Below are 18,270 nucleotides of genomic sequence, written 5' to 3'. Positions count from 1 at the left end.
TATGACATCAATCACTTATTTCCTTCTGGAGCTACCGTGTTTAAAAGCCAGGGTCTCACAAACACGTACGTATGCATACACACGCATACTTACACGTACACAGTTTTTTTTTTAATGATTTAGCTACAACCGAAGATATTCCCCTTTAGTCTAACCCGTTGTCTGTAAAACTGGTGACTATTTTCCTCTATTGTTTGACAACTGGTGACAGGCATTTCTTTTGTCCCACGTCACCAGTTGTGAGGCCTAGACATGTACAGACAAACACACTAACAGCTATTATGTGTAGTTTTCGCCTAAATTTAACCTTGTCACTTAACGTAGACCAAAGCCAGGCTATAAATGGGTAATGTTTATAAACAGTACTCTAGCTAGCGTGTGTCTGCAATATTAACGAATAAATGAGGACTAAATCCATCAGAACCAAGCTATCAATCTCGAATCTTGCCTGTTTCGGACGAGACAGAGAATACACAGTCATGGACACTGATTGGTCCAATTGAACAACATGTTAAACGTTACTGTATCCTCGCCTACTTAGCGAAATTTTACGAACATACGGAACATCGAAGGCCTAATGGACGAATAATCTAACGAATACATGTAGGCCTATAGTCTATCATTGCAAATGTCACTCCCTCGGGTCTATTAAAAACTGCTTGGTCGATTTCCTGGCCCTGCTTATTCATCATCCAGAACACGTAATATATGCCATACACGGTCATAGTATATAATGCCATGCCACAATAATAACGTTACAACTAATTATTTCAACAACCAAAAATCCTTAAAAAAACTCTCCTTTTTGATCCCCTAATCCACGACCTCTTCATCGAATACTTAGTTCACAAAACCTACGCCAAAATATCATTTAAAAGTTCCCTAGATACATTAGCTTTTTTAAAATGGGAGGAGGCTTCAGCCCTGGCAGAGGGAGGGGCCCATTGTTTAGGAAACCCGGTGGCTAGAGGGCTTGTGAAGTTGTGAGTAACCCCCCCCCCCCCCATCGGAATTGTCCTCCTCTGGGGAACAGTCCAGTCACCGGGAACTATTTTTTGTTTCTTAGCGTAAGGGTACATCCCGGCAGGGTGGGTTTGCCAGGTCTGGGGCCATAGGCGTACGGGACCATTTCAGTTTGGGGGGGGGCAGAACTTTTTGTGCCCGAAAGTTCCCGTGACACTATCTAAGCGGAGCGCCACCATCATTTGGCGCGTAGCGTACAAGAAAATTTTTGGCAAACAATGCCTCTCAGATTGCCGGAAACGGCACTTCTGAGGCCTTGCAAGTTGCATCTTCTCATCTTCATCTTCAAACATTCTTTATTTTATAATCTCACGTTTTAGAAATTTACACTTCCCCAAAAATTTGGTAAATTAGAAGAAGAAAACAGGTAACATCACTTTGAAGGGAAAAATGGGACAGTATATTTTTTAAGCTCCTATTTAGTTACCTTATTTATTATTTTAACATAGTACTCAGCTACCTCCAGGAAAACCTACATTGTTCAACGACACGTTGGCGGGATAATGTCGCTGTGTCGGGTGAGACTGCAATTTGTCTCAGAAAAAAAGTATAAAATATAACAAAGAATATGATAAACCTGCACCCCCCCCCATCCATGAAAAAGAAAATGTTTCATATTAACACTCATGTTGGGGATGTCCAGGTCAAGGGCGGCGGAAGCACTTTTAATCTGGGGGGGGGGGGGGCACCGACATCAATTCAAAGGGCACTTTGCAGAAATTCGATTGGACTGATGCAGCCTTATATTTAGTACCCTTTATAACTCTTATTGCATTATCATATTTGTGTATACACATCACTCCATCAACGTCCCCCCCCCCCAAAGGAAAATATGCATACTAGCACCGCAATATCCAATTCGCAAATTGGGAAACCAAGAACAATATTTCTTTTGAGACAAAATGAGGTGAAATCATGCTAGTTGCTAATGTAGGAATCTTCCGAATTTTTTTTTTCTTGTTAATATCTTAACAAATTTTTTCCATTCAAAATAGCTTTGAGTTTGCCCCACAGAAATTCATTAAAAGTCACGGGCTTAGCCAGGATTTGCAACGTTGTATGCACGACTATCTGAGCGGAGCGCCACGATCGGTTGGCGCGGAGCGTACTAGAAATTTTTTGGTTTAACAACCCCTCAGATGGCCGGAAACGGCCCTTCCCGAGTGTTCATTCTGGTTCCCTGGCCTCTTGCTTACTTGAGGCACCTCAGGCACGTGCCCCCCCTGTGCCCCCCGGTTCCGCCACCCTTTGTCCAGGTAAACAATTGACTAGTTAGAAAAAAATTGATCGAGCAAAAGCGTGGGAGCCCAGATGAACTGCGCTTACGGTGGTGTTACACGGAAATATTCGGGCATCATGATGCTAAATAAAGAAAATCATAGAATTGTCGGGCAAAAATTTGATTCGGGCAAGCTACTGCATATATATATATTCATATTTCATATATATATTCAATGTATGTGTGGCTAAATGTGTAAGACTGCATTGACTCCTTACATAAGTGCTCATTCTGGACACTCAAAGAGTAGACTTCAGAAATAAGAGATCTGCCAAGCAAGATGATATACCAAATTGGAATTGGTCTAAAGTCCGAGTGCAGAAAACTGGACTCGAATACTATAAACGTGTGGGTATTACACATTTCTTTGTGGGTATACTGTACGGGTGGGATCTACATTAAATACGTGTTTGTTGCCACATTGTTCAGTTCAGTGGTGTTGTTATTGTTTGTTGTGTAGGGCAATCAATCTTGTAAAGCTTTATACAACAGACACATCCCTACCTGTGATTCATTGATTAACGGTAAACTGTAACCGTAGGTGCTTTTTTGTTTTTTAAATTATGTGTTGCAACTTACCAGGTAGAAACAATTAAACACAAGAACACTGTGATACAACAAATTTGAACACATTGTTAGTAACAGATGATGAAGCCGCAAATGAAAGTATGAGTTCATGTATAAGAATTCAAAATAATAACAATTTTGGAAGCTAGGAAAGTTTTTAAGAAAATGGTTACACATCTCTAAAAGAGTAATGGCGTTCCATTATAACAATTCCTCATTCATATAAACACTTAATAGACATGCCGTTTTACCTGCAACTTTAAACCAGGGAGTTGAAAAAAAAAAATCATCTGTTTGCACAAATCGTACATACAACCCTCAGTGTCAACGTGTAAATTGTGTAAACAAGAGTACAACGACACAGGATTCGGTATTTGAGCAGGTTTCCAATAACATGTTTTCGTACTTTTTGGAATAATATCTTTCTTTCTTTCTTAAAAAAAAAAAACGCAACTTCTCAAAAGAACCAACATTTCTTCCAATCCTTTGTATATTGAATTTGTTTCAAAACAAATAAATGATAACAATCAACCGCAAAGTAGAAGGTTAAAAACACTCCCCGGCGTTACAAAGAAGTTTCATGCTGAAAGCAGTCAATGATGCGTTTCCGAATTTCCTGTGATTTGTTTTGCTAATAGTCCTTACCATTGTCTGCAAACATTTTTGCATTTATCGTGCTCAATTTACACAACGTATTTTGTTTAACTTATTTATATAGCGCATTATACCGACGGTCTCAATGCAACTAATTGTAACGTTGCTGTCCATAGGCGTACGAGGCGGGGGGCAGACTGCCCCCCCCCCAAATTTCCAGAGGACAAGAAATTCGGGCAAAAGTCCTGAAAAATTCGGGCAGCGTAAGAGGAGAAAAATATATATATATATATATATTTTTTTTTTCTCCTCTTAGGCTGCCCGAATTTTTCAGGACTTTTGCCCGAATTTCTTGTCCTCTGGAAATATATATATATATATATATATTATATATATATATATATATATATAGATATATATATATATATATATTTATATATATATATATATATATATATACATATATATATATATATATATATATATATATATATTTCCAGAGGACAAGAAATTCGGGCAAAAGTCCTGAAAAATTCGGGCAGCCTAAGAGGAGAAAAAAATATATATATATATATTTTTTTTTCGGGCAGCCTAAGAGGAGAAAAAAATATATATATATATATTTTTTTTTCTCCTCTTAGGCTGCCCGAATTTTTCAGGACTTTTGCCCGAATTTCTTGTCCTCTGGAAATATGGGGGGGCAGTCTGCCCCCCTGCCCCCCGCCTCGTACGCCTATGTCTGGGGCAACCTCCCATTACTTTTCCTCTATCTCCCTTCACTCTTCTAAAGCCTGTGCTGCTTGTCTTCCATTTCATTCGCTACTTTAAATTGCTATCGATTGTCTGTTTTTCCTTAAAAAAAAGAAGTTCCAATTAACCTTCAGGAGCATTCCCTTTCATGGCTCGAACAGGAATTTCATTCTGACCACGCACTACAACGTTACAAGTGCCTATGTTGCAATAGCAAACGTATTGTTTTGAAGAAGTATGCTACGTAAGGAGATTTATTTTATTTTCGTGTGCAGAATTAACTGTTCGCAGCCATAAATCTTTACAAATCTGAGTCTGGATATTTTCCTTCGTAGCCAACCTGTGAAAATGTGATTGTTATGAAGAGTGTGATATGTAGATATGATGGATCGGGCTAGTAATCCCAATATTGTAGCGCGCATGCGCACTACAATAATTATCAAGGGAAATTGATAGGCCTACGTGTTGGAATTATAAAGCAGTAAACTAACAATATACATAAAAGCCGGACTAACGACCAGACGTCATCATCAACGGTCAAGTTAAAGGGTGTGAAGACTCGCGCACAAAGAAACGTCTGATGCCGGTAATCTGACCTAGTTTCGAATGAGGTGTAACAGAAGTGTTAGACACCACCATCGATCCCAGGAAATACACACACAGCTTGTTACCGTCGGTAATTAGACACTAGTGTACAGTCAATACATACAGCTAGGGTCAATACCCACAACACAGTGTACATATCAGCGTGGACATCTCAGGTCTAGATAAAAGAGAACAAGGTATCAAGTTTCATTACTGTCTGCATTTTGTAGCGACAAGAAAAACTTCACTTGCAAGCAACGGAAAGTTAACTTTTTCAGAGTGCGGAACGCGATTTGGGTCAAGTATTCAATGCCTTTAAAGAAGCATCCCAGAGACTTTAAACATCTTAATCCTAACGTTATGAAAATCAAGATAGATGAAGAACGCTGAACTAATTTGCCATTATAGGCGCGTGATCCAAGTGCCTTTGGTGTACACCCTACATGCCCTTTCAACTCAACTCACCATATGACCTCCACCCAAAACTTGGTCAAGCTTTACTTTTGAAGTTATTGTATTAAGATGCTTTTCAGACTTGAAATTTGAGTGACCCTAAATTAACTTTCACCACTATTACAGACAATAATGGTTCTTTGACTTGAATCCAAATTCCAAGTATGCAGTTCATTCAAACTTATCTTTTGAAGTTACCAGGTATTCAATCCTCTGGTGACCTCAAATGACTTTTCACCAATAACAACCAAATCAGGTTCCTGTAACTTAACTTTCATTTCATTTCATTTATTAATTTGGATTCAAATATCAAGTTTGGGATTCATCCAAGCTAAAGCCTTTGAAGTTACTGAGTTAACCAGGTTTTCAGACTTTGACCTCTGGTGCATATAATATACAGGTTGTTCTACCAATTATGAAGTTGAAACACCATGTACTTTTTGATTTACAGTCATAATGAGTTACGTCATCTCACACACATGCCATTAACATCACATCGATTCTTTTTGCCTTCATCAAGAAATCAACAGCTGCATTCTCTGTTTTTATGTTTAAAATGTTTTCAGACTGTAACATCTAGTGACCTTTGACCTACACCATTTCAATCAATTTCTTATACACACCCAGGAGAATTTACACACCAAAGTTCAACCATGGGTACTTTCAAGATGTTCACATGAGGTGTAACACACACAGATACACTCAGACCCACCAAAGTTCAACCAGGGGTACTTTCATGATGTTCACATGAGGTGTAACACACACAGATACACGCAGACCCACCAAAGTTCAACCAGGAGTACTTTCAAGATGTTCACATGAGGTGAAACACACAGATATACCCAGACCCACCAAAGTTCAACCAGGGGTACTTTCAAGATGTTCACATGAGGTGTAACATACACAGATACACCCAGACCCACCAAAGTTCAACCAGGGCTACTTTCAAGATGTTCACATGAGGTGTAACATGCATAGATACACCCAGACCCACCAAAGTTCAACCAGGGGTACTTTCAAGATGTTCACATGAGGTGTAACATACACAGATACACCCAGACCCACCAAAGTTCAACCAGGGGTACTTTCAAGATGTTCATATGAGGTGTAACACACAGATACACCCAGACCGACCGCAAAGCTTCCTTTTGCCTTGGACAAGGTATAAAAAAACTTTTTTTAAAAATAAAACTCACATAATTTTGCTTTCATCAAGTTGTCATTTTATTCTGTAAAATTCAACTACTATCTATGATGCATACAATGCTTATCAATGACTACATCTAAATTAATATATGTTAACATATCCTAAAAACAATTTCTATATTTTACAACAAAAAAATAAAATAAATGTTGTTTATGCAAAGTTAACCGTGCATAGATAATTAATTTCTACATTTATTAGCCTCTGTAGTCACAATCCTCTGGGACGGAAAGATACAATTGCATCAGAGAAAAGGATAAAGTCTTTCAGGTGCAACTCATGACAATAACAACAACAACACCATTATGCCTGTCAAAGGAAAAAAAAAAATTAAAAATCCAAACATGAAATGAGAAAATGTGAAATATTGACCCGATGCATTTTAGGTGACAGAAGTTTTAAAAAATAACTGTTTTCTTGTTTTTGTTTTTGGTTTCGTAGCAAACAGATGTCAAGGTCGTATCGGTTGTAAAAATGAGGCAAGTTTAGCACCACCATATATCTTTAAAAAATAAATCATTAATCTCAGATATATTAGTAAAACATATATGATGAAATGGACGGAAAGGCACTTAAAAGGTTGACCCAGAAGATTAATACTGACAAGATACAAAGATAAAAAGAGAATATTATACGAAAATATTTCTTTGATCAAAAAATCAAATTTTGACGTCGTTTAGGAATATGTCGTCTCATTAGTATTTATAGAGTAAAATTGAGTGCTATGATCGGTGTACGAAATTACTCATTTTGTGGACGTCCAGTGATACTACTACTATTACTACTAGTACTATATACTAGTACTAAGTCATATTCAGAATGAGCATTCAAACTGTTTGACTGAGTTAAAATTGCTTCTCAAATGTTATTCGAGAAGTATGTTTGTCATTTGTTGAAATTTATTCCCCCCAAACAACGCTCAGAATTTTGTATTTAAGTCCATGGGTGAGGAAAAAAAAAGGAAAAATGCTTTGGACCATGAAGGGTCAAAAGTCTTGCTGAAATTACATTCATATATGACATTTTCTATCCATAGAAATTAACCTAAAGAAGTATTCTGTATTCATGTATGCTATATGGTTTTCATAATGGTATCCCATTGATAAAACATATTGAACATCTAGTGGGCCAGAAAATGTGGGCTCCTCTGTGCTATATCAAGGGGAAAAACCCTTTCCTCTCTGTCTCTGTAACATGATAAATCAAAACTACAGTATCAATGTTTACCTATGAAGGTAATTAAGGCAGCCTTGAAGAATTTAACATGCAGCCACTCCGGATCAAGTTACCTGATTAATTCGCAGATCACATTGCAAGAGTCCTACCTGTACGGAGTAAGATTTGTAAGAGGGGTTCTATTCGTTATGCGTAAGGTTGTCATGTAATACACATGTAATATACATGTTTGAGTAGTCAAATAAACACTTTATTTCAGAAATACAAAAAAAAATAAATGTGTTCCTTGGACGTCTTCTGTCGTGCAGTAAGTTCATTTCCACTATAGATATATTTCCATTTTTGCTTTTTAATTTTAAGGCCAACTTTAATACGTTACCCCTATCAACATAATGGACTAATCTATACATGGATCATTGTATAGGGGGTTAATAATTTCTGTATCATACACAACATATTTTAACATTTAAAGACATATTAACTACATAATATAATCAACAATTTACTAATTTAATAGTACCAAGTACAATTTAAATGTTCCTTTAATAAATTTATTCTACCTGATGAAAGCTTTTTACAGGCAGTGCAGACCCTCCAATTTTGGTAATAGCAACCGATTTTGGTAATAGCAACCATTCTGAGAAATGACGGACCAGCCTTCGCTGGGCAAAGGCTGTGTATTCGGCTGTGAGTACAGCGTTTCTGTATGTTGCCGTGTTTGACGAATCTAACCGTAATAGCAATTTCCGACATTGCAATCCGTGTTGTAGTCATAACAAATTTTGCAATCCGCAGTCCCACTCACAATTTTGTGAAGTTTGGTGAAGCGACTCCATAGTTTTCCCTTTCAGGAAACCAAAAACAAATCATGTGAGTTGCACAGTTCTGTCAGACTTAGACAGTACATAGACAGTATTTGGTGAATAAATGATGTACCCTTAGCAATCACAGACACAGTTATTACTTTACACAAAACAGTTGCAGATTTAGGGGGGGTTTGCACCCCCCCCCCTTTACAACCCAGTACAGAGAAAAACGATACGTGGTTGTTAACACAAACTTGCATGTTAACCTCATTATAGAACTAATTAATAGCCTAAATATAACACAGAATGCATCATTTTTACATTTAATTTTCTTTTGGCGGTGGAAGGGGGGTCGGTGGTGAGGATCCACAGACCCTCTTACACTAGAGTCGGCTCTTACAATCTCAGGGCCACACTCCCTCCTTTTTGAAGTCCTAGATCCGCCAAAACAGTCCGCTTTAGCACAATGACTTGGACGTTGTATCAATTCATCATTATAAATAAAATTATAAAAAAACGTTTTTTCATTGTAGATTTTCGTTCAACTTTCATTTTAAGGTAACCTTAGTTACCGTACAGAATATAGGTTTCGATCATATGGTTAATACATATCATCAGTGTACCTCTCCAGATATGACCCAGGGGAGATTTGGCTCACGAAGAACAAGCTGTCTACGGTCTTGCACTGCTTGGGTATGCAGACCCTGTAGGCCTTTATAGCATTCTATCAGCCTATCTCTGCACATTGCTTCTTCTAGGTTTAATGAATTTTATAGTTCTGACCTGCCCTTTCCTCCAACCAAACATCTTTTCCGCTGGCCCTAGTAGATATAGTAGACAGTAGAACTGTGATCCTATGCTGAACGTGGGTCGAGTATATAACACGACTGTAAAATATGTCATTGAGTTAAACGTTAGAACCGGCATGCCAAAGATATCAAGAAATATTTCAAAATATTATTCACCAGCTATGTTTCAACAACAAAAAATTTTGTCGCTGATGTTACTCATAGTAATAAAAGCAACACAGCTGGAAGGCCAGCAATCTAATATGCTATGTTTGTTTCTGTTACAAATAATTCTCCAACTATGCTAATGAAAGGTTAATTAGCGAATATATTTTGTTACGAAAGAGTAAAAAAAGAAAATCACCTAAAAAATTCCTATTCTAAGCTACTGATAGTATTTAGACTCTCTAAAAAAAATATGTGAAAAAAGGGAAGGCACCATATATACCAAGGAAAAAGTGAAGAGGTTTGAACACAAACAGCCGTCTCGCAAATTAGCAAATAGAAACAAGAACATTTAGTTAAAATTCAAATAAACATACTGTCCAGTAAAAATCAAATCCTCATTTTAAGAATAAAAACTATTAAAAAATATTTGAAAAAAGAAGATGAAAATGAAAAAGAGATAGAGAAAGAAATCAACCCAAGGGCATTGAACTTTCATCTGCCTCAAAATGTACAATTTTTCTGGCTCTGTAAATATCAGTAAGGATCTCTCAGTCACGAATAATATGCACCACCAGTCTTTTAAAAGCATTTATGGCTTTTGTTTTCATATTAATTGCAAAATCTTGCTCCGTAATAGCCTCATCCTCGTGAATATTCACCACTATCTATTTACATGTTTTCACTTGACTGTACCATACCGTGACTGCTAGTTTTCTTTACATATATTTCTGTCAAAAGTAAACACTCTGTAAAAACTGATAACACAAAGTTCACCTTTGGACGGATATTAAAGATTGTAACGAATACTTCTGACGGATGTTTTACCATTTACAAATATTGGCATGATAAATCTTCAAGTGCCTACTTCCGCTTTTATAGGAGCACATGGACTTTTGAACAACAATTTAACCGGAAAGAAAGAAGGCCAAACTTGACTACCCATAGCAGGGCTGATCTTCACCCCCCCCCCCCAAGGCCAAAAGTAAGATTACAAGGTATTTGCAGGATTAACTTCTTGAACCACAAAAACCTCTTCCAGTCATAAGTCGCCAAAAGTAAAATAATTTAGTTTTGTTTGAAAAAATATAGTCGTTTGTTTGAAGAAGAAGATTAAAGTTCGTCTGAATAAATATGAATAAATCTTGATACCTCTGGACGGATTTAGGTACACTGAAGGTGATACTCACTGAATGCATCAGTGTACAGTTAATAAATCAAAGGCGTGACAAATTTGAACTGCTCGGCAGTTTATACGAAAACTGGATAAAAATCAGATCAAATGAATCAAGTCATTCATTATTGTTATTAATTAAAGTCAAAAAAGGCAAATGTTTTGACAGGACTTTGTTGTGACAGGTTTCATCAAATTTGTGTAAACCAAATACAATGCAAATATCACACCAATGTCACAATTTCCAGCCACAATTTCCATAGACTCCCATCTGCAAATAGACATCCCTATTTTCATTATCTGAATACTTGGAAGCCAACATAGGGGCAGACTTTGGCATCACCAAACATTTTTCATGTTTTGCCAGAATTTTGGGAAACGATAAAAAAAAATCAGAATATTACAACAACAACAGAACAGATTAAACAGAAAATACTGTGACCATATCACATGACTTAAAGACTTTCGCTTTAAAAATATAAATATTACGACAACAATCAAAGAATTGTACTTTATATGAAAAATTTGTGATGGTTTTACATGATGTGATATTGTGCAATTCGCCTTACATTACATGTAACATTATCAGGCAACTGTGCAATGTTTTCAACTATGGCAAAAACAGTGTGTGGTGGTATTTGGAAAAGAACATTTTTAAGTTGTGCAAATGTTTCTTAACTATGGGAATTCCTTAAGAAGTGCAATTCTCACATTGACTTGAAAAGCTATCATAGGACACATTAAAGTATGTAATAAGCATTAGGTATTTCTTTTCCATCCTCTGAAAATGTTTCACACTTTTTACACATTTTGAAAACTGTGTAATGGTTTACATTTATATTGTGTCGTTCTACATAATGTGAAACTCATTCAAAGGTTTCACATTTGTTTAGAAACCTTTCATTTTCAAATGAAAACTGTTATTCTTACACACAAAGAATATATGCAGGTATCCAGTGTTGTTTACATTGCTTCAGGTGTTTTTCACACTATCAAACTGTCGGCCAAGTTTGGGGAATTCCCTTGATTTTTTCGCCTGTATATGCCTTTTGTCTATACAAAATCTCGTTTAGTTAGTATCTTAGTGCACTACAATTATGACCTTGACCAGTGCACACATCCAACAGCACAAAGCACCAAATTTAATCTAACTGATACAGCGATTTTTTTCCATGTAAAAAAAAATCAAACAGTTGTAAAATCTTTCATAAATGACAGGACTGGATTTGACAGATTATCATAAAATGCAGCGAAATACGTTAAGAGGAAGCCCTGTTGGTCCTAGTAGGAAAAAAGACAGATGGCAAGGTTTGTAAGACTCAAGAGTTACATAAGAAAGGTTTATAGGCTTTGGATAAAACAAAGCTAACCAAAAAGCAAAAATGGACAAACATGAATCTTTGCCCAGATATAACATTAGAGCTCCAAATTAAATTTGGATTTTATAAGTAAAATATTAAAAAATAAATAAATATCCTTTGAAAACATGATGCTTGCTTCATTCCTCTTTTTCTGTTAACTGCTCGCTGTTCAAAAGCTGTTCTGCAAGCCTTCATATATACACACCACCCTCACGCTGTTTGCAAAGTACTTTGTCCAAACAAAACAAAGTCTCCTCCGTGGGTAAATAGCTCGTCGTCACTGTGCAGTTACGGTCACCCCCCCCCTACAAGCCCCCTACAGCATGTTGAGGTACTTATTCTCTTCCGCTAGGGATGTCAGCATGGAAGACATATCGTTCACCACCATGTTGGACACGGTTGAGTTGCCGTTCATTTCGGCCGGGCCGCCGATCCTCTCTGGTACCAACGGCTGGACGTGGTCCATGCCGTCCTCGGACAGATTGGCCAGTCCCTGCGCCATGGCATCCATCCCGTCATTGTTGACCGTGCTCGTGACCTGATTACAGTCCGGTGACATTTCCATCTGCATTGGCTGAGAAGGTACGCAGAGCGCGTTCTGAGCCTGGGGAGGCATTATGTGTTGTTGCTGCTGTTGCTGCTGTGTGACGACGTACCGATTACCGTTGGGAACAATCTGCTGCTTGTGCGGGCCCTGCCCGTAGCCCATGATCGGTCCATTAGCACCGCTGCTGCTGCCGGTCATGTTCATGTTCTGCCGTTCTGCGTACTGCCTGCCCCTGTAATCGGACGGATAGCCATGGTTTCCCATTTCGTTATTCATCATCATCATGCTTGGTGGCTGCTGTTGCTGTTGCTGATGGTGGTGATGATGATGCTGAAGGGTCTGTTCCCTTTGGTCCTCTAGATATTGCACCATTTCATCAGGTAGCACCAGATCCTCCTGCCCTACCGCGCTCCTACCTCCTCCGTTGGTACGCATGCCTTCTTGATAGATGGTGGTGCTACCGTTAGGGTGGTTATTTCCCCACGATCCGGGCATCCTGTTCGCATGGTACCCGCCCTGATAGACTGCCCCTTCCACAACGGTCTCCATGTTCCTAGCCGGATGTAGGCTACGCATGGCATCCGGGACGGGGAGAGGGGCCACGTTATTGAGGCTATTATACCTTGGCAAGTTGACGTCACCGTCGTAACACATCTTAACCGGGTCGCTGGCCCTCCGGATCTCGTTCCCGGGGACTTCGTGGGGCAGAGGCGTGCGGGGAGGGAGACTGGCAGCACCGCTGACCCTCCTGTAACCAGCCATGGGAGGAGGGGGAAGTGGGGATGGGGACGGTCCCATCCTGTCATCCCAACCGTTCTGTCTGTTGATCGTCTGTTCGAACTTCATCTGTAGCCGCCTCTGGTCCTGGATGGTCAACCCGAGAAGGCCGCTGGGCCCGCAGAGGCTGCTGGCTTCGCTGGACCGCCGAGACGAATCCATGGAGTTGATGTCAAACGGAGAGTTCATCATGCCCATGTGGCTCGAAAATTGGGAGGACACCCCGGAGGTCCTGCGTGAGGAGAAGTAGGACGAGGTCTGGCTGGATCTGCGACTGTTGCCATATGCAGAGGGGAATGGTGATGCCTCGGAAGACCTCCGACTGCTCAGGTAGGAACTAATGGTGCTTGTGTTGCTCCCTCTCCTCGGACCCATATTGTCAAAGTTGCCTCCGACAAACGTCTGGGAGCTGTCGCACTTTTCGGAGGCAGAGAGCTTCTCGACCGTTCGGTCTTTTGGTTTCGAGTCCAGAGCTTTGGCTGCAAAGGAGAAGGAGGATAAAGAAAGGTTCGGTTTGCCTTGTTTTGCGATTTTTTTAAACAATTTGGGAAAGGTATGAAGTGATGCATGTTACCAAGGTTTATCAACCCTATCACCATTAAAACATAAACATTTATTACTAGGCTAGTAAGTGTAGCCTGCTTAGTCTGCAATAAATTTGTCTCACAACTTGGCAGGTACTCAAATTATCTGTACAGATGCACTCAATAAACCAGAAAGCCAGTTGGCCTTGTGATTCCTTGCCATATAATTTCAAATAACTATGTGACTAATGTAGAGCAAGTGTGTTAAATTTGTCCAAGATTTTAAGTGACAACCAGAAAAGATCAGAGATTTCCAGCTCTTAGTTGTAGCACTTTGACACCTGTTTACCTCATTTGACCTTTGGCCTCTACCAATTTCAATAGGGTTCTTGCACTAACCAAGCTGTACTAAATAATAAGTACAAAGTTCAAGAAAATGTACTTTTTGAGTTATTTTGTTTGCAAGATTTTCAGACTTTGACTTAGAGGTTGGCCGAAAATGACCTTTGACCTTCAACAATTTCAATAGGGTTCCTCTACCCAATATGGGGGCATCAACATGCGAAGCATGAGATTCATCAAAGCTTCTCCTCTTGAGATATCGTGTTTACAATGTTTTCACAGTTTGACCACTGGTGACCTAGAATGACCTTTGATCCCAGCCAAACACAATACCAACCAAGAACTAAATATGGTGCATCTTCATACAAAGTATGAAGTCCATCCAACTTAAGAATATTGAGTTATCGTGTTTACAACATTTTCAGTGTGACCTCTGGTGATCTATGTGACCTCTGGTGATCTATAGTTATGACCTTTGATCCCAGCCAAACACGATAGCAGCCGAGAATTCAATATGGTTCATCTACAAACAAAGTTTGAAGTCCAGCCACCTCTAGAATATTGAGTTATCGTCTTTACAAGCCAAGGCGTCGTATACATACACCCATACACACACACACACACAGCATTATGACCGCAATGATTCGTTTTGCTTTCAGTAAGGAATGAAAAATTTATACAGCCCATCTGCATAACGTCCTTGACAGGAATCCCACTTACTCTTCATAATTATGGGAGGTAACTGCGGTAACGGCTGCACATTTTTGACCTTCTGAGCCAGGCGGTTGACGGCGGTGGATTTGCCTTTGGTCCTGGATGCTTTCACCATGAAGGGGCTGCCGCAGCGGACCCCTGCCTGAGATGCAGTCGTGACTGGTCCCTGGCCGCCCTCTGTCGGCGGACCCATGTTGGAACTGATCTGGTCGTCCTGTATCTTCTCGTCGTCGATGCTGGTCAGATCTCCGACACTGCCGGTGCTCACGTTCATCTCGACCTCCACCCCGCTGTCATTGTGTGGCGAACAGCTGTACTCTTGGCCAGCCATGCTGTTGGTGCTACAGCTCTGCAGTGGGAGGTCATCACCCTACAACACAAGGGAGTAAAAAGATATCAGGGGCAAAGAAAGGGTCTTTATCTTAAGATGTTACATTCGGTTGGGGATTTTTCCTTTGCACAAGTTGTCTGTGGCTTAGAAGGAAAACTATTCATGAAGGAGGCAGGGCTTGAAGAAGGAAAAGAAAAACAACAACATAGCAAGGCTGACTTGTATGGAACCATGTAACAGAATAACACTTCATACATAATAAAGTATTTCATTACATTTCTGACGTACAACTCTACACTTCCTCTTTCGATAACACCAATATCGTCCTTACAACAACAAGCAATTTTCCTCGCTATAATCCAATACACAATTAAGCTTATCAGGATATACATTCACTCTCACTTCCAAGTATTCAAGAGGTTCCTTGTACAGACAGATATCTGACTAATGAACAGTCTTAATGGGTAATCACCTTTTCTATTCTCTATTTATCTAGCTAACTGAATGCAATCTTTTGGCTATTGTCAACTTTTTAGTATAAAACAACAAAAGTTCCCAAAAAGATATCTTTTGTTTGATCCATTGTAATCCTATATTGGGCAATACACTGTCTTACCTCTTAGCCCAACCCAACATGCTTTATACTTGGTATTCTCTCCTGGGGGTGGGGTGGGAGGGGGGACAGGGGGAGGAGGTAACATGAAGGTGGCTTGACCCCAGTACATACCTTTATACTTGGTAGTCTCTCCTGGGGGTGGGGTGGGGGGGACAGGGTAGAGGAGGTAACATGAAGGTGCGTTGACCCCAGGACATACCTTCATTCTTGGTTTTCTCTCCTGGGGGTGGGGTGGGGGCAGGGGTAAGGAGGTAACATGAGGTGGCTTGACTCCAGTACATACCTTCATATTTGGTATTCTCCCTGGGGGTTGGGTGGGGACAGGGGAGAGGAGGTAAAATGAAGGAGGGTCGACTCCAATACATACCTTTATATTTGGTATCCTCTCCTGTTGACAAGCATGACCAGATGACCCACCATCCTCAACCTCTACCTTCATGGTGATGGGGCTATGTTCCACTTTCACCATCAAGGGTGTGCCAGGTTCGCCTGACCCATTGTCTTCTTTCTTCGGTCCACTGCTAGGGTCCTTCTTGTCGCTCCTCATCTTCTTCGTTACGTGAGCATCGGGACCGTGGACGGTCTTGACGTGTTTCCGCAACGAGCTTGGGTCTGTGTAACGTTTGGTGCAGCCAGGTATTTTACAAACATATGGTTTCTAGCGTAGAGAAGGGAGCAACGTTACTTTTGAACTATTGTGGAATTTCATCTGTAATGCTAACGACTTACAAACATCCTTTATCAAGTCAGGAATTATCTCATATTTGTTTCCGTTCCAAACCAAGGAAAGAACACAATGTCATTGTACTGGCAACTTTGGTCCATCTGTTCCAGTATGTTGTTTCTCTGGTTATTGTGAAAGTTGTGGTGTGGTGCTCAATTATATTTGGGTCAAAATTTTGAGGCACCATTTTGGTGGAACTCCACCAGATTGTTACAAATATATATACAAAAACAAGTCAAAGCAAAAGGACACAATAACTTTTCCACTGAGAAGGGTTACAGAGCTCATAATGAGGTTATTGGGTGATTCTTGATCTGGTGTTCAAACGGTAATATCAAGCTTATTTCTGAAGAGTTGGGTTTAACAATCAAAGTCTCCATTTCTGGATGTCATTTGCAAGTTCCAGGCGCCACCCCTTCTACCCTATATCGAAAGCCAATCGGCCTCTGTAATGCAGCTCAGTGGCATCTGGCCATATGGCTATCGACAACAGCAACAAAGGCTAAACAAACTCACAGAGAGTACCACCAGTAGATTCCAGAATTAGTCCCACTGCAATATTTTGACCAATTAGTCGCATTTTTGAAGTGGATTATATGACTATTTGAAATTTGGTTTGAAGGTTCCAGTTTGGCCATCTGAGCTTTTGTACAAAGAGATATATTTGTTTGACTTTTATTTTATGTTCTTATTCCTTCCTGAATTTTAGGGCTTTGCACTAGGCATGAAAGTTCCGAATTCATACATATATTTGGTGTTTGCCAGATATTCAGAATCTTGCCTTAAATTTCTGCTCAGCCAGCTTTTCTTTGCAAGAATATATTTGTGATATAAGTGTTCAATCAAAGATTTCAGTCCTTTAGACATTTTTACAAGAGGAAGAACCTTTTTAACCAGAATGGGGGAATCGACCCACTGGTGACTACAGGAATACTCGGAAGCTAATGATTGAGTTTGCTCTTTAAAAATTTCCCACAGCCAGTTTTCTGATTTGCATTAACACATTTATTTTGTTAGATACAAGAAAATGAGCCTGAGGTGACATTCTTGAGATAAATGGAAAGGGTCTACTCACGGCATTGGAATGTGTTCTGTTCTGATGTTTAGCTCGGTCTGATGCATTGGAGAATGCCTTAGTACAACCTTGGAATTCGCAAACGTACGGTCGTTCACCGGTGTGTGATCGAAGATGCGTTTTCAGATTTTCCAGTCTCGAGTAAGCTTTAGCGCACCCTTCAAACTAAACGGTTATCAAACAGAAGAGAAAGCTTCCGTGTTAAAACTTCACAAAATAAATTCATAAAACATGAGACTCGTTGACAAACGCTTTGAGAAATATTATTAATGTATTAGAAGAAGGTTTGGAATTCACAAATGATCAGTCTTTCATGCATCACATTGCATACCGACTATAAGGTAAGAGAAGAACATTGGTGTCTTTTACTGCAGGTCTTTTCCACGTATGCCTTCCCATGTGAACTACAGGCATACACTAGGTTTACTCCCTGCACATTATGTGGCTTCTCCCCAGTATGCCTTCTCATGTGAACAACCAGCATGCACTGGGCTTACTTCCTGCACATTATGTGGCTTCTCTCCCGTATGCCTTCTCATGTGAACTACCAGCATGCACTGGGCTTACTTACTGTACATTTATGTGGCTTCTCCCCAGTATGCCTTCTCATGTGAACTACCAGCATGTACTGGGCTTACTAACTATACATTTATGTGGCTTCTCTCCCGTATGCCTTCTCATGTGAACTATCAGCA

The 18,270-nt window shown here is 39.7% G+C and overlaps 1 protein-coding gene across 7 annotated transcripts in view; it reads right to left on the bottom strand.

Moving 5' to 3' along the window:
• Positions 1 to 6,448: 6,448 nt before the first annotated feature.
• Positions 6,449 to 18,270, bottom strand: part of LOC139966655 (transcriptional activator GLI3-like) — a 48,875-nt gene continuing 37,053 nt past the window's right edge. For 6 of the 7 annotated variants that reach the window (XM_071969909.1, XM_071969908.1, XM_071969904.1 and 3 more), the window contains 4 exons: positions 17,576 to 17,740; positions 16,144 to 16,434; positions 14,836 to 15,199; positions 6,449 to 13,728 (listed from right to left, as the gene is read on the bottom strand). In XM_071969909.1, coding sequence (XP_071826010.1) covers positions 12,242 to 13,728; positions 14,836 to 15,199; positions 16,144 to 16,434; positions 17,576 to 17,740 — 2,307 coding nt within the window. In that variant the 3' untranslated portion in view covers positions 6,449 to 12,241. Of the gene's footprint in view, positions 13,729 to 14,835; positions 15,200 to 16,143; positions 16,435 to 17,575; positions 17,741 to 18,146; positions 18,178 to 18,270 lie in introns of all 7 variants that reach the window. The other variant, XM_071969905.1, reaches the window with a different exon arrangement.

The sequence above is a fragment of the Apostichopus japonicus genome, chromosome 4 (assembly GCF_037975245.1).
Source record: "Apostichopus japonicus isolate 1M-3 chromosome 4, ASM3797524v1, whole genome shotgun sequence".
NCBI lineage: Eukaryota > Metazoa > Echinodermata > Holothuroidea > Aspidochirotida > Stichopodidae > Apostichopus > Apostichopus japonicus.
Note: the sequence above shows the minus strand (reverse complement) of the source record. Positions and strands in the feature narration are given on the sequence as shown.